Genomic DNA, 16532 nt, shown 5'->3' on the forward strand with positions numbered 1-16532 from the left:
AGAGAGATGTGCTTAGAATCCCAGTTCATAACAACTGGGCTGGACAGTTTGGGGAAGCAAGAAGTGAAAATATGTTTGCACTATAGAAAACACAGAAGAAGCAATCTTAACTATGTTCCTGTGTACCTTTCTTTGGAATGTTGTTAGGAAATGGGCCAATTTCAGGAACAGAGTTTTTAATTTTCACTTCTACAGTGGGTAAACTGATAGCCTTTCAAAAGTATGAAGCAATGCTCTAGGGATAAAGCCACACCACAGTGACTGACACATAAGAAAATTGTCTCTTTAGAAAGCACAAATCTTTAGAACTACAGAATTGTGATAGAGTTCAGAAAACTACTGTCTAGCCCTGTACTGAGGTGGAATTAAATACTCCCAGAAAAGCCTGGCACATGAACATCCTAACTTCTCAAAAACTTCCTGTGAAGGAAGTTCCTTTGGCCCAACAGTTGGTCTATTCTGATGTCTCACTATTACAATACAACATAACAGAGCAGAGATTAAGAGCATGGCTGTGTTATGTTCATAATAGGGACAAACATCATTCATTCATTGCCATGACAGTGTAACACTTGAGTTGGATTCAATGATCATTGTGAGTCCCTCCATTCTGTTCTGTACTGTGATTTTCTACTTGTGAGCCGTGTTTTCTGTCTGTACCATGTCTGGAAACAGCCTGTACCACGCTTACAACAATCACTTTGTTACTCTACAATGGTATTTCTAGATTCCATCTCTTCCTGAGGGTTTGTTGGAGGCCTGGAGTAGAGACTGAGGTGAGGGTGGCTTCCTCCCTTTGAAAGATGAAACTGTTGAACAGCTGGTAAAGAACTGCTTTGGTACTTTCGTTTTTGACTTATCATAGAATCGTAGAAACCATAGAATGGCCTGCATAGGGAGGGAACTTAAAGACCATCTAGTTCCAACCCTTCTGCCATGTGAGACTCATTCACTAGACCAGGCTGCTCAGAACTCCATCCAGTCTAGCCTTCAACACTTCCAGGGATGGAGCACCCACAACTCCTCTGGGCAACCAGCTCCAGTGTCTCACCCCCTCCACAGCAAAGATCTTTTTTCCTAGAATCTAGGACTATCTAGTCTATCTCGGACTGAAGCCGCTCCTCCACAGTGCTATCACAGCAAATAGTTATTGCAAATAGCTCTCTCCATCTTTCTTGTAGGCTCCCTTTAGGTACCGGAAGGCTGAGAGAAGGTTAACCCTTAAGCTTTCTCTTTTCCAGGCTGAAAAAACCCAAATCTCTCCAGCTTTCCACAGTAGAAGAGGTGCTCCATGCCACCAATCGTCATGGAGGTTGGTGATTTTGCACTTGACAAACAACTTGGGCACACAGCATGGAAAACTTAAACTAAAAAAATTTGCGCATGTGCAACTTTTTTTTTTTTTTCCAAATGTGAGTAAGACCAACAGGCTTTGCCATGGAGGTGGTTATTGTAGCTCTACCATATCTTGCACCACGTAGCAACCACGACCAGCTCCGGCTCGCCCAGCTAACCGCTCCACACCAGTCAGGCTGAGCGGGGCCGAAGCCGCAGGGAACAGCGGCACAAGCATCGGGGGGAAACAACAGCACCACGGCAACTCATCTGGTTTTAATCCAACAACGACCAGCCTAGCGGAGCACAGCATGCCGGGGACTGACTCCGCTTTGTGACTGCAGCAAGGCTGAGGGCGGACGGCTCGGGGCTGACGCGCCCCGAAAGCACCTGCCGGGCACCGCCGCCACGCATGCGCGCTCCTCGCCACCGCCCGCCCGGAACTACACATCCCGGCGTGCCGCGCGTGCCCGCCGCTGCGGCCGAGCCAATGGGGAGGGAGGAAGCAGTTCCCGCCTCCACGCAGCAGGTGTGGACGCCATCCCCGAGCCGCCCTTCCCCCGCCCGCAGGCAGAGGGCTGGCGCGGGAGGCTCTTACAAAGGAGCACAGCGGCGGCAGAGCGAATAGGCGCTGGCTTCCCAATGGAAGCCGCAGGGATGTGTCCTCCCCGCTCCCCGGACAGCCGAGGAAGCGGGAGCGGCGGCCGCACCTCAGTGGAAGCGGCGGCTCGGGGGCTTCCCGCGCGCTGTCAGTTACGAGCGCGCGAGGCGGGCGGGCGCCACCGGGTTGGCCGGCGCCCGCGCGCGGCCCCGCCCGCCCCCGCGCCGGATTCGCTGGCGACCGGGGCGCGCGCGCCGTCCATCATCGGCCCGAGCCGCGGCGGGACCCGGGGCTGAGGGCTCGGCCGGGCCCCGCCCCGCCCCAGGCTCCGCCCCCGCCCGCCCCTCCGCCCGGCGCTGTCAAGCGAGAGGCGCGAGCGCGGAAGCCCGGGCCGCCCGCACGCCCCCGCCCCCGCGGAGCGCGCGCGCCTCGGCGGCCACGCCCCCTCCCGCGCGGCGCGGACGGGCAGAGGACCGGGAGGAGGAGGAGGAGGAGGAGGAGGAGGCCGAGGGCCCTGGGCCGCGGCCCGCCCCCGGCCCGCCCCCTGTGCCTGCGGCGTGGGGAGCCGGGCTGAGGCGGAGCGGGGCGACCGAGGGGCCGGCGGCTGGGCTCGGTTTCCTGCTCAGTGGGCGTCGTCGGGGCCCCGGCGGGCCCCGCCCCCGCGCCGCCCACCCCGGGCCCCGACTGTCACTCAAGGCGGCGGGCTGAGGCCGGCGGCAGCGGCGGGCGGAGAGAGAGGCAGCTACGCCACAGCCCAGCGGCGGCCATTCGTGGAAAAATAGGCCGTCCCGCTCCTCCCAGCTCCGGCTGCGACCGGCCTTCTCCCCGCTACCCCCACCCCACCCTCCGCCTCCTCCTCCTCCTTCTCCTCCCCCCTAGAGCGGCGCCTCAGCGGGGCATTAATGCGGGATGAGCGGTATGTAACCCCCTCCCTCTCTCCCTCCTGTGCACACCCCTCCCTCCCTCCGCTCCTCCCTCCACCCTTCATCCCCCCTCTATCCCGCCCTCCCGGGTTCCCCCTTTTCTTCCCTCTGTTCTCCCCCTTCTTACCCCGTTCTTCTCTCTCTGCCCCTCCGCCCATCCGTGCTGCTTCCTCTTATGCCCCCTTTCTTCTCTTCCTCTCCTGCCTGCCCCTCCGGCTTGCCTCCTCCGTACCTCCCTCCTCCATTCCCCCTTTCTTCGCTAGCCCTCCCTCCTGTGCACATCCTTCCCTCCTTCATTCCTCTTTTCCTCCCTCTTTCCCTCCCATGCACAACCCTCCTCCTGCCCCCTAAAGCATCGGCGGCCACTCAGTGGCCGTCGATGCTTTAGGGGGCAGGAGGAGGAGGAGGGTTGTGGGTGGTTTTTTCCTGCTGTCTCTGGGAGAGGAAACCAAACCTCCCCTTTCTGGGTGTTAACTCTCCAGCCCCCATGGGTTGGGTTTCAAACCACGTTTCTTAGGACTCGTTCTTTTGTAATAATGATTTGTACTGTTGTTTTTATGAAGAGGCAGAAGCGACGAGCTGGGAACCGAAAAGGATATGCTCGTAGGTTTTCTTATTGTATAAATGAAGGTGAATAATTAACCTGTTACACTTGATATTTTTGCAGATCAAAAGAAGGAGGAAACTATGCCCACAGAGGGAGAGAAATCTCCCGAGGCAGAGAATAACAACAATAATAATAAAAAAGGAAAAACTGGAGGCTCACAGGTAAAGAACACACACTCAAATAGGGAAGTGCCCAAACTATTAGCATTTTAAATGAAATGTTCAGCTAACAGCATTTCCTGCTCAGGGCATCTTTCTTTGGGTTAGATGAAACACAGCTGGTTGGGTGCAATGTTTTTACTGCCTGGACATGTTTGTTTGATTGCATTTTGCAGTGATCAGCTGCTTTCCATGTAATAGAAACATTTTAACATTATTTTCTTTATTTTTGGGTGGAGGAAAGACTGAAGTGATGATGCAGTTGAGGTCTTAGCTGTCATATAATTATTGATAATTAGGGACTTTTAGGAACACTATATTTAAAGATTATTTACAGCAATTCATACTTCCTTATTCAGAGCTGTATCATTGGTCTCTATGCAGAAGCACCTTTTTTTTTTTTTTCATTTGGCTTCCTGTGCCTTAATGCTGACTTTTGATGTTCATACTTACACTCTTCTCCTGAATTCTTTCTGTTTTCTCTTTTTATGGATAGGATTCCCAGCCTTCACCTCTTGCTTTGCTAGCAGCCACTTGCAGCAAAATAGGAACTCCTGGTGAGAATCAAGGAACTGGACAGCAGCAGATTATTATAGACCCAAATCAAGGTTTGGTGCAGCTTCAGAATCAGCCACAGCAGTTGGAGTTGGTAACAACTCAGCTTGCTGGAAATGCTTGGCAGCTCGTTGCCGCTACTCCTTCTGCTTCAAAAGAAAATAATGTTCCTCAACAAGGATCTTCTGTTGCCTCAAGTGCAGCAAGTCCCTCCAGCAGTAACAATGGAAGTGCATCTCCTACAAAAACCAAATCAGGCAATTCTTCTACAACGACCCCTGGACAATTCCAAGTCATTCAAGTACAGAACCCAAGCGGTAGTGTTCAGTACCAAGTGATTCCACAGATTCAGACAACGGAAGGTCAAATCAATCCATCCAGCGCTACTGGTCTACAGGACATACAGGGTCAAATTCAGCTTATTCCTGCAGGGAATAATCAAGCTATCCTCACAACTGCAAACAGGACAGCTTCAGGAAATGTTATTGCTCAAAATCTGGCAAATCAGACAGTTCCAGTCCAAATTAGGCCTGGTGTTTCCATACCACTGCAACTGCAAACTATTCCTGGTACTCAGGCGCAAGTTGTTACAACGCTACCTATAAACATTGGTGGGGTAACCCTGGCTTTGCCTGTGATTAACAACGTTGCCACTGGAGGAAGTTCAGGGCAAGTTGGGCAGTCTACTGAGAGTGGCGTTTCCAATGGAAATCAGCTGGCATCTACGCCTGTCACTTCTGCTTCTGGTAGTACCATGCCAGAGTCTCCTTCCTCATCTTCCACAGCTACAACCACTGCCTCGACATCCCTGACTAGCAGTGACACACTGGTAAGCTCTGCAGAAACAGGCCAATTCACAAGCACAGCAGGCAGCAGTTCAGAGCAGGCGACTGAAGAACCTCAAACAACTGCTACAGACTCCGAAGCCCAGAGCTCTAGTCAGCTTCAGTCCAATGGACTACAGAACGTTCAGGATCAGTCAGGTTCCCTTCAACAGGTCCAGATTGTAGGTCAGCCTATTCTGCAGCAGATACAGATCCAGCAGCCTCAACAGCAGATTATTCAGGCCATTCCTCCACAGTCATTTCAGCTCCAGTCAGGGCAGACTATACAGACCATCCAGCAGCAGCCTTTGCAGAATGTTCAGCTGCAGGCAGTGAGCCCAACTCAGGTGCTCATCAGGGCTCCAACTTTAACACCATCAGGACAGATCAGCTGGCAAACTGTGCAGGTTCAGAATCTGCAAAGCCTTTCCAATCTGCAAGTTCAAAATACTGGGTTACCCCAACAGCTAACCATTACCCCTGTGTCTTCAAGTGGTGGCACAACCATTGCCCAAATTGCTCCAGTGGCTGTTGCTGGTACCCCCATCACTCTGAATGCTGCCCAGCTTGCTTCAGTACCTAATCTTCAAACAGTAAGTGTTGCCAACCTGAGTGCTGCAGGTGTTCAAGTTCAAGGAGTTCCTGTTACCATTACCAGCGTTGCAGGTGAGTGATCTGACAAAGTTTTAGGGTTATGCTTGTTTGTAGGGGTTTTTTTGTTTTGTTTGTGGTGGTTGTTTGTGGCTTTGGTTTGGTTGTTTTGTTGTTTGTTTTTTTTTTTTTACTATTACAAGCATACCAGATGATTTTACACTAACACTCTTTCTTCAGAATTTTCTGTAATGAATGTTAAACCCTTAACTGTGAGGAAATAATCTTACACTTGTCACTAAAATTCAGATCTTAAAGTAGCTGACATTTTTGCTAAACATTGAATTAATATTATCAGTCAGTTGAAATGGAGCTGTTTGTATTTGATAAACTGTACTTTAATATTTTTGTCCTCCATCTTACTAGAGACATGTAGGCTCCAGAAATGAACGAGACTTTACTGCTGGAGCTTTGATGTGTTTGAAAAACAACACGAAAAAGCTTTTTCCAGCCAGGCAGTGTTCTTAATCTCCTTTGGGGGGTTGAAGAATGAGAACTGACAATATAGGAGCTGGGATACCTTGTCCTGGCATCATTCATATGGAACTACTCGTTGCATTCTGCACTGGTTCGTAAAGTTGTTCCCTTAGAAGTTTGAGTTCTGCAAAGAGATTGAGTGGAATAAAGTGTGCTTGCACATAGTTTCTGTGATTTGGTTTAAAATAAAAAGATAAAACCAACTGGTGACTCTACTTCAGTACTTGCTGCTGAACTTTTGATATGTACTGTGAAATACCTTTTTGGTTATGCTGGTCTAATAGTTGGGAAAGGAGCTAATAAAAGGCTCTAGGCTGGATAACTGACCTTTAGTTTTACTGTAAACTCTACAATGTCTCTGCAGTGTCCCACAAAGATAACTCTTTATGTAAAATTTGCCAATTTCTGATGTTTCAGATAAAACTTGATTTAGGTAGGAGTTAGCTTTGTCAGCCTGATAACTACTTGCCTAAGCTTGGGTTTATGTCATAGAAGTAAAAGTCTTCTATTGTGGTAGTACAATAAACTCTTTTCAACAACAGCCTGACTACAGGCAGAGGTTTTTTTTACTATTAAAAACACATCATGTTTAACTGCTGTCCAATCTGCATAAGCGAACATTAGTATCATATTGACTCTTACATGGTTTGTTTTTTTAATAATCATATGCTAAGATGACAAAAGTTTAACTGGGCAGAAGATTGTTCTCTTTAATTGAAAGTCTTTTGAGGAGACATAACTACTGACATAGTTTAGTAGTAAGAAATTTGCTATTGGGAGAATTTTGTCTGCTATGGTACTTCTCAGCATGGAATGCGATGTTGAAATACTAAGCTGAGTTTGATGTGCTAAACATCTGGGTAATGAGAATTAAAATCTTGACCTTGTGTTTAGCTGTAATGGTTCAAAGTGAAGTTTTGGTTAGCTGTAGCTGAGCAGCTGCAGTCCTGTTTACCTTGGAACACATTGTTTCTTAATGGAAAGATGCTGGTTGAAGGGTTTCATAGACAGAAGTCTCTGCTTTGGTAGGGGACTCTGCAGGAAGCCTGCTTTGGGAACAGCCTAGATTTGGGGGTGCTAGATAACCTTTCTGCATGTAGGTTTTTTCTCTGCTTACTAATGGTGTACTACTGTTCAGTACACACTAGAAGGTATTAGAACAGGAGATTCTGAATATGATCTTTATTGGCTACCTGTGCTTGTATATGATGTCTTTTGGAAGATAAAGGGATTGGTAACTTGAGCATGAAAAAAGAGCAATGAATCACAAGTATGGTCCTGGACAAGCCAAGCCTTAGTCAGTGTTTGTCTGTTAACTAGACTACGTATGGTGACCATTGAATTCTTCTTCATTGTGCCCACTCTATCCTGCCCTGCTCCCGGTAGGCCTTAGAGCTGTTTCCATATTTTTTTGGCAGCAGTGAATCGTAGAAACATAGAATTGTTTGGATTGAAAGGAACCTTTAAAGGTCATGTAGTTCAACCCCTTTGCAATGGTCAGGGACATCTTCAACTAGATCAGGTTGCTCAGAGTCTCATCCAACCTGGCTTTGAATGTTTCCAGGGATGGGGCGTCCAGCACCTCTCTGGGCAATCTGTTCCACTATTTTGCCACCCTCATTGTAAAAAACCCTCTTTCTTATGCCTAATCTACACCTACCCTCTTTCATATTAAAGCCATTCCTCGTGGTCCTATCACTACATGCCCTTGTAGAGAGTTCCTCTTCAAGTCTCTTGTAGACCCTTTAGGTATTGGAAGGTGCTATAAGGTCTCCCCAGAGCCTTCTTTTGTTCAGACTGAACAACCCCATTTTTGTGAGACTTTTCCCATGGAAGAGGTGCTCCACCTCTGTAAGTATTCTGACATTTTTTCCTTCCCTTTGTCAATAAGGTTCTGTTTCTCACCCAGGACTTGACGTTTAGGAGAAAGAACAAGCTTTGTGAATGCAGCAGATTAGTTGTAATTTCCTTCTCTTACTTATCTCTGCTTCTGTTTGATGAAACTTCCCGATTCCACAGTGTGGGAATGGGAAACATGGTAAAATGGAAAGTGAAGAACATGATGTGCAGTCCCTAGTACTGTATTAAGATTGCAAGGAAAGAATGGTTATGGAATAGAAAATTGCAAACTTGCTAAGATCTAAACTTTGCTTGCCACCTAAATAGAATAAGCTAACTTGATCAGGGCTGTTAATTCCTCAGGTTTGCTGGTTTTTATTTGAAATGTTGGTTTTTTTTGTTATTCCCAGGCATCATTACAGGAAACCTTTCGAAAAACAAACAACTCAGCTACCTCAATATCTGCAGACTGGTATTTCTTTTCTGCAGTACCTGAGCTTGCCAGTGTGAAGTGTGTTGAAAATGAGCTGAACTCTCCACAAGTAGATCATTCACCACAAATGAGCAGTAGAAATAGGTGTTAGAAATGACCTGTATGGAGGATGCCCATCTCCCAAAATTTTAAGGAGAAGGCTGAAGAACTCATCCCACGCATTGATTCAAGTGTTCTAACTTTGTTAGGGAAAAGAAGTTACTTTGTCCTTCAATCAAACCCCTTAATCAAGCCAGCTGAGTTTCTAGGAAAAAACTTTTAAAATCACAATAAAAAAATCATAATAAATCACTGTTTTTGTATTTGTGTCATATTTCTGTTTCATGAACAGTGGTTTTCCTAGTTTTTTCCACTGTGAGATTTTTAAGAACTTTTTTCTTTAGTTTTTTAGTAGTAAATGAAATCATAAAGCAGAAAAATAGTTTGGAATTATAAAAAATTATTAATTTATAGAAAATTTTGAGAAACTGGGGGACTTGTGCTTTTTGTTAGGTTTTTTTTTATTGTTGTTTTGTCAAAGGAATTCTAAATTCCAAAAGAGAAAAAATACACATTGGGAAGAAAAACATTAAAATCTTCTGGTAAATATTATATTTTGGTCCACCTTTCATACCTTTGTTTCTGAGAGTCTACTGTAAACCTAGCAAGATGCATAAGTGTGTTTGGGGTTTTTTGTTGTGTTTTTCTGGTAAAAGTTCAAAAACTGATTCTGGTAAGTACTATAATTAGGGTTATATGTTGCATGTGGTCAAAAAGCCAGGCAAAGCAGAGTAGTTCTCACATTCTTTCCTTTTCTGGCCTGAGGGAAAATTTCTATGTCAATGATGAAAATAAATTTTTTACTGTGAGAGCAACTGATTACTGTCAGAGGTTGTCTAGAGAAGTTGCAGACTCTGCATCTTGGGAGATACTCAGAAACTGTGTGGACATGGTCCTGGATAACTTGCTGTAGGTGGGATCAGATGCTCTCCGGAGGTCTCTTAAAGTCTGCACCAATATGTGATTCCATGAAATTTTATTAAGGTGTACAAAGTGTCAGTCAAAGGCATAATTAAATGTACAGAAGGAAATTTTAATCTTCTTGTTCCGTTAAGTTTCTGATTGTTAAAACCAGGTCTTTAAACAGTTGTTTAATTAAGAGGTAGACAAACAGCAGGCTACATAAAAACCTCTGTGGTTGCTTGAACATTCATACCTGCTTTGCTATGAGATCAGTACCTGTCATAGCCTTTTACCAAGCTAGTTGTGCACTAAGTATTTCTTCTCTGCTCTGTCAGTTGTTGTTTTGCACATGGGTCCCTGTAGAATGAGATAGCCTGGAGTGTTACAGGTGGCAACTTCCTGAATTTAGCCCCTGTGGTCTTAGGGAAAAGCAGTTACTGTAAAGTATCCTTGCCTTTTTTCAAGGCTTCTGCTGTGAGAGTTGCAGATGCAAGTTCGAGGGATTCAAAGTCCCCAGCTCCTTTTAAAAATAAAATAAGGTATCTTTTGCCTTTTTTAAGCTTATTTTCAGGTCCTTCATTTTGTCTAGATTTTTTAATTGGCAATGTAAGGGACTATGTGAAAGAAACTGATTTTAGTACTAGTTGATTCTAAGAAAAATATGCAGTTTGTAAAATTGTTTCCTTTCAGTAGGCTGTTGTTTTGTGTTTTGTCTGGTTGGTTGATTTTGGTGGGTTGTTTTTTTTTTTTGGTGGGTTTTTTGTGGGGTTTTCTGGTTTTGGGGGGATTTTCGTTTGTTTTTTGTCTCAGAAAAAAAATCCCTCTTTTATATGAGCAAACAAAGTAATAGATCAAACTCATATCTACCTTAATTATAAATCTTAGAGTAATTTTGTTACATAATGATGGAGGTGTTTACCCCACACAAAAGTGAATTAGATCATTTTAAAACAGTGAAAAATACTGTTTGTATTATTTGTATATTATTTGAGTTTTTACTTGTTTTAAGCAAAAGTCATCAGATTCTATCACCTTGCAACACAAGTTCAAGCCTTTTTCTTGAAGATGAGCAGTGACATGGTCTGTATTATGGGGAATTTGGAGTTCATCCACCCAAAATAACCTGGAGCAATGACTTCTGTTCAGTGGAACAGTCTGTTGCCTGGCAATAGTAAAGCTGTATAGTTGTAAGTCTTTTGTAGGGGTGTGCGATGGGCTCCAAAATAGTTCTTAATGACTGTGAAATCCAGTGCCATGTGGTCTTATTGGGGTACTTTAAAATGTAATGAGTCTTGCCATTCTTACTCTGTAGTAATGTAAGCTACTAAGGCATTTCTGTCTTTGGTCAGATACTTTCACATCACTGTGATTAGCAATTTGTCAGTATCTTGAGGTCTCCTAATTTCTTGTGCATTTTCCCACTTGTCCGCATCCAGCTTCAGCCTATCTTCGAGGCTTTCTCTTTCCCTCTTTATTAACTCTTCTTGTGTGACAGTCACTAGTTTTAGGACTTGCAGTTCAAAGACTCAGTATATTGTTTAGACGTGACTGTCATTCTGGGTCAAAGTTTGGTGAGGACTTTGAAGCATTCTACCCACTCAATTCTTTAAACAGGAAAAAAATGGATTAGATTACCTGTATGTCACTCAGTGACTGGAAAAAAAGGAAACATCACGCTGATTTTTTAAAAGGTAGTAATAAGTAGGCCCCTGAGAACTATCAATCAGTCAGTCTCATTTCTGTGTCTGGTATGATCATGGAACAACCTCCTGCCAACCATGTCCAGGCACATGGTTGCAGAGGTGGTTAGAGACAGCCAACATGTTGTCCCGAATGTACACCAAACATTGCTTCACAGAGGGCAGATGGCGCCTGAAATCCAGTGGCCTTCTGTGATGGAGTGACAGTAGGTAAAGGAGTATCAGTAGGTAAAGGAAGAGCTGCTGATATAATCTACATCATCTGCCATGACTTATGTAAGGGTTTTTGACATAGTCCCTCACAGTAGCCTTGGAGAGATATGGATTTTATGGATGACAGGGAAGTGGCTGGATGGCCACATTCAGAGTTGCCATCAATGGTTCAATCTCCAAATGTAGATCAGTAATCAGTGATGTCCCTCAGGGGCCCGTGCTGTGACCAGTACTGTCAGTATCTTTACTAATGATGTTGTGGGATCGTGTACACACTTGGCAGATTTGTAGATGGCACCAGAATGAGTGGTGCAGTTGATGCACTTGAGGAAAAGGATACCATGCAGAGGGTCTTGGCAGGCTTGAGAAGTGGGCCAATGTGAACCTCATTTTATTTCAGCAAGGCTGGGTGAAAGGTCCTGCACCTGTGGGGGGCTTATCCCTAATCTCATTGTAGTTGGTGTGTTGAAGTAATGGTTTGAGAGCAGCTCTGTGCAGAAAGACTTGGGGGTTATTAGTAAATGAAAAATAGGATATGCACTGGCAATGTACACTTGCAGCCCAGGAGCTGTTAGAGCTGGTACAGAAGAGGGCCATGAAGATAATCAGAGAGTTGAAACACATCTTGTATGAAGACAGGTTGAGAGAGTTGAGGTTGTTCAAACTGGTGAAAATAAAGCTCTGGGAGCCTCCCAGATATACAATGGGATCTTGTCAGAAAGATAGACTTTTTACCAAGACTTGCCCACAGTAACAGCACAAGAGACAGCAGTTTTAAGCTGAAAAAGTGTAGGTTTAGATTGAGGAAGATACGCTTTACTCTGAGGATGATGAGGCACCGGAACGGGTTTTACAGAGAGGTTGTAGATGCCCCATCCCTAGAAGTGTTCAAGGTGAAGTTGGGTAGGTCTTTGAGCAATGTGATCTAGTGAAGATGTCCCTACTCATGGCAGGGGGATCAGAACTACATGATCTTTAAAGATGTTTAAAAATGTTTTGTGACCCAAAACATTCTATGGTTCTATGAATGTAAGAATCAAAAGTTTTTCTGAGCCTGTCTCATGCTGACTGCAGGTGATGCATACGAGAGCAGTGCTCAGATTCTCTTCCCTCATTCAGTCATCTGCATATTCCTGAGCCAAAAGGGGAAATTTTTTTAAAAAGGAGTTTAATAGTTCTTGATGGATTTCTTTTCTCTGAATTTGTCTTTTCTGAGTCTAATTTTTTTATGTATTCAATATTTGGCTGCAATATATTGTGTTTTAATTGTTGCATGAGACATGTTTTTATTTAAAGTTCTGAAGTTCTTCTGTTATGAAAACTTAAAATACCTGATTAATCTTCATCATATTGGGTCTTCTATTCTCTATTACATATGCTAGATTTTGAGGGAGAGGAAGGTGTTTAAGCTTCCTGGAATATTGCACTTACATTGCTGAACGAACGAAAATGCATTTTTGTGATAACATATCCTGTGGGGCTCCTCTCCTGTTAATGTAATAGTGATTATGTCTAGAAACAGAGAGTGGTGTAGCTAAGCAAGATGGGATTCCTGTAGGTGGTAAGAAGGTGAAAAAAGTTTAAAATAGCCGCATTACATGCAAGAAGACTGGCAAATATGAACACCAAAGGAGGAAGACAAAGAAGCTGAAGGATAAGGGTTGCATTATTTCTTTTTTTAAAAATAACATGCAGTGTTTTCCTGAATGTTCATTGACAAGCAAGATGCAGCAAACATCCTGAAAGAAACAAGCTGTGAGTTGTGGAATCTGTAGTAAAAAGATAAGTACAAAGTACTGAGCTCTACTAAAAAAGCAAACAAACAAGCAAAAAAACGGAGAAAAGGAGTCTGTCTTGATTTTTTTACTAAATGGTATGTGACTTGGCATTCTGAGAGTGTAGATGGGAGGAGTATAGAAATGTAGCATACTTTTTCCAGAGTCACGAAAGATCACAACTGTTCACAGGCTGCCTTGAGCTGAGAGTTGTTGAAGAACCACAGTGTTTTAAATATTATAGTACTGGCATCCTTTTCAAATGTTTCAAAGTACAGTAATTTCACGATTATAAGCCGCACCATTTTGACTAAAATTTTGCTCCCAAACCGGAAGTGCGGTTTACATTCAGGAGTGGCCAATATGTGAACAAATTTTGGAAATTTCCCAACCTGGAAGTCCGAGCCAGCAGCAGCCTCGAGCTGAGCCAGAGCCTGCCCGGCAGTGGCCAGGGACGCCCCTCTCCCTCCTCCCGGTGGCACCGGCTGGGCACGCCGCTCCCCTGCTTCCCAGTGGCAGCAGCGAGTGGGGCTGGGGCCACTCCCTGGCGGCCACCCTGAGCAGGGCCAAGCCAGTAAACCCCATGATCCCCGATTCTGTTACTAACTGGCAACTTTGTGAAAGTTGCACGTGGGTCCTCGCTGTGAATGAAAGTGCGGCTTACAATCCAGTGCGGCTTATTTACGACAAAGACCTAAACGCTGCTGACACACGGAGCTGCAGCTTATAATCAGGTGCGGCTTGTAATAGTGAAATTACTGTAATTACAGGAGGAGCATTTAGCCTCCTAATGACAAAATTGCTTTTGTTATATGGTATTTTCTTAAACTGGAATTCAATACAGTGGCAGAAACAGTTTGACAACAAACTGCAGTTGGAAACAAACATTTGCCATGGTGATGGTAGCATAAAGTAAGTGTCAATGTACCAGTTCTGAACTTGATGCCTAAGGAACGTGCAATATGCCTGTTCAGATAAATTGCCAATGGAGAATAACCTGGTAAATGTGCCTCAGTAAAACTAGTCTTTTTTGCCTAACCTGTGAGTAGCAAGGCACGACTTCATCATTACTTCTAAAATAAAGTGGGAAGGGGGAAGCATTTCAAGTACCAACTTTGTTCATAATTGCCAGGTAAAATAGACTTACAGTTAGCTTTTTCTATGCTATAAACTTCAAGAACAAAATATAAGTCTTAAAGTCTTTAAAGAATAATGTTACTAAAGCTGTACTTCTCTATTCTGTGACATCAGTAGAGATACACTCTCTTGAGAATATTGGAGTTTGCCATCCCCTCTCTCAATCCCTATTGTCAGAAATCAGAGCATAGAACAGGAAAAGTATTGGCTGAGCTTTCTTGTTCATAAAATGCCAAGAAAGTGAATTTAGTGATACAGCACATCTTCTCCAGCTTGTTAGTATTTTTTTCTTTTTTAAAGCATACTTAGATCTGCACTAAGCCAACCTTCTTGTTCTTCCATTAATACCTGGTGTGAGGGAAAGACAAGAAGCATATTCAAAATTTCATTTCAACAGCTTCCTCACTGTAACTTAAATTCTGGAGTCCTAAGTCTTGTATTATTTTGAAACTGGTAGATCAAATAAATAATTTCTTATTGTTTTTTAATATATTAAAAAAAATTTAATAGCAGTGGTGATTATTGAAAGAGCTAACTATATATGGAATTGGATATTGTGTTCTGAGAGGAATATAAATTTCAAGTGAAACAGTGTTATTATTGGGGGTTGCTTTGTGGAAAGCCAGGAGTTGGACTGGATGATTCTTGTGGGTCCCTTCCAGCTCAGGATGTTCTGTGATTCTTGAAAAATAAATCTTTTTTTTAGTAGTCAATGATTTTTAATGGTAATTTAGTTAATAAAAATAGCTTGATTTACATGCTATAGCATAATAGCTTTAGAAGTAGTCAGGACTGCATAATTAATTATAATTTTTTAAATTAATATTTTACTCTAGTTATGACACTTTCATCAAAACAGTAGCTGTGGACATCTGTAGTCTCTTGAGAAATGTAGCATCAGAGCACATGCTTAGTTTAGTTTGGAATATAGTTATATAGATGTAATGATTTCTGTATGCATCTGTTCCTAACAGTGGAGTCTCCACTGATGTTTAACGCTGCTGAGAGTTGATAACAGTCATATGCCTTGATCATCTGGTCATTGGAAAAACTGTATCATGCCAACATACATATTTAATCTTCATAGATTTTCAGACTGCTATTACTTTGTTGTAAAGAGAGAATTATCAGTTAATATCTTCCTGCCGGAAAACCCCTTGGGATACATGTTAAGTACAAGCCTGTGTTTCCTTAATTATAGTTTCAAGTGATGACGTGACCACTTTTCCCTTGAGAAAAATACTGAAGTTTAAGAAATATGGACCTTGATTTTCTTGTTTCTTTGGTGATCAGGAAGTAACTGACAAAACTGTGAAGCTTTTCAGTTTGTTCTGATTATAAAAACAAGACTCAGTAAACAGTTTTGTAGGGTTAACAGTGTTACAGAAAATGCCAGAACTTTTACAGGTTTAGATCTTACAGATTTATGTGGCCCTTCTTTTGTGATTCTATAATACATAGTTTTGTTGGTCCTTGCCTGATGAAGGCTATAACAAAGTTTCACTTTTTACATCTTAAATAAATAAGTTACTTTTAATATTGACCAGTCTGTTCATCCATAAGCTGTTAATAAAACCAAAGCTTGTGACTCATGTTTAGTCTTGTAGTCTTTAAAAATGTTCTGTGGATCTTGGTCTTTTCCTTATAATATCCTTTAAATTCCTTTTAATCATCTTGCTTTTTTTTTGTATATTTACTTTTGTCTTGATCAGCATAACATTTTATATAGCCAAAATATTTACTTCAAGGAAATTCATGAACCTTCTAGTCAAGTGTAAAATATTTAAGCCAGCTAAAGCATAGTGAAAATCCCATAAGACCCACCCAGAAAAGCTCCTAGCTCCACCTCCCAAAATCCGAATAGAGTACTGGAATCTTAACTTCTTTTTTTTAATGTTAGCCCACTTCTGTCCTTTCAAGATTCAGTAATTACTACTTCATAACAATACTCATAAATTGAATGGAGATGCAGAAAATGACACCTTCTGAGTGTGTGTTTTTGTTACCATATGGCAGAAGTGTGTAAGACAGACACTTGATTTTTGGTTTGTTTTGGAATTCTTGTTTCGTTTCAGTTTGTCAGGTATTGATCTCCTCTAGTCAGACTGCGAAGACCGACAGTCCACAGGTTTCTTTCTAGTCCTACCCCTGTTTAGGAGTTAGGGGAAAGAGTTAAAGGAAAGAACTGGACCGCATTCTGTTGTGGCTATAAACTGTAGAATAATCTGAGAATTGGGACACGGGGATGGAGGAGAGGAAGATGTTCCATAAAAGTAAATCTGAGAATCTCAATTTCTTACAT

General features: G+C 43.1%; 1 protein-coding gene across 1 annotated transcript in view; it reads left to right on the forward strand.

Annotated features, from left to right (window-relative positions):
• The first annotated feature begins 2648 nt into the window (after positions 1 to 2648).
• Positions 2649 to 16532, forward strand: part of SP4 (Sp4 transcription factor) — a 29933-nt gene continuing 16049 nt past the window's right edge. Inside the window, exons 1-3 of the mRNA XM_033059344.2 lie at positions 2649 to 2852; positions 3527 to 3627; positions 4121 to 5669. Coding sequence (XP_032915235.1) covers positions 2846 to 2852; positions 3527 to 3627; positions 4121 to 5669 — 1657 coding nt within the window. The 5' untranslated portion in view covers positions 2649 to 2845. The remainder of the gene's footprint in view (positions 2853 to 3526; positions 3628 to 4120; positions 5670 to 16532) is intronic.

This window comes from Catharus ustulatus, chromosome 1 (assembly GCF_009819885.2).
Source record: "Catharus ustulatus isolate bCatUst1 chromosome 1, bCatUst1.pri.v2, whole genome shotgun sequence".
NCBI lineage: Eukaryota > Metazoa > Chordata > Aves > Passeriformes > Turdidae > Catharus > Catharus ustulatus.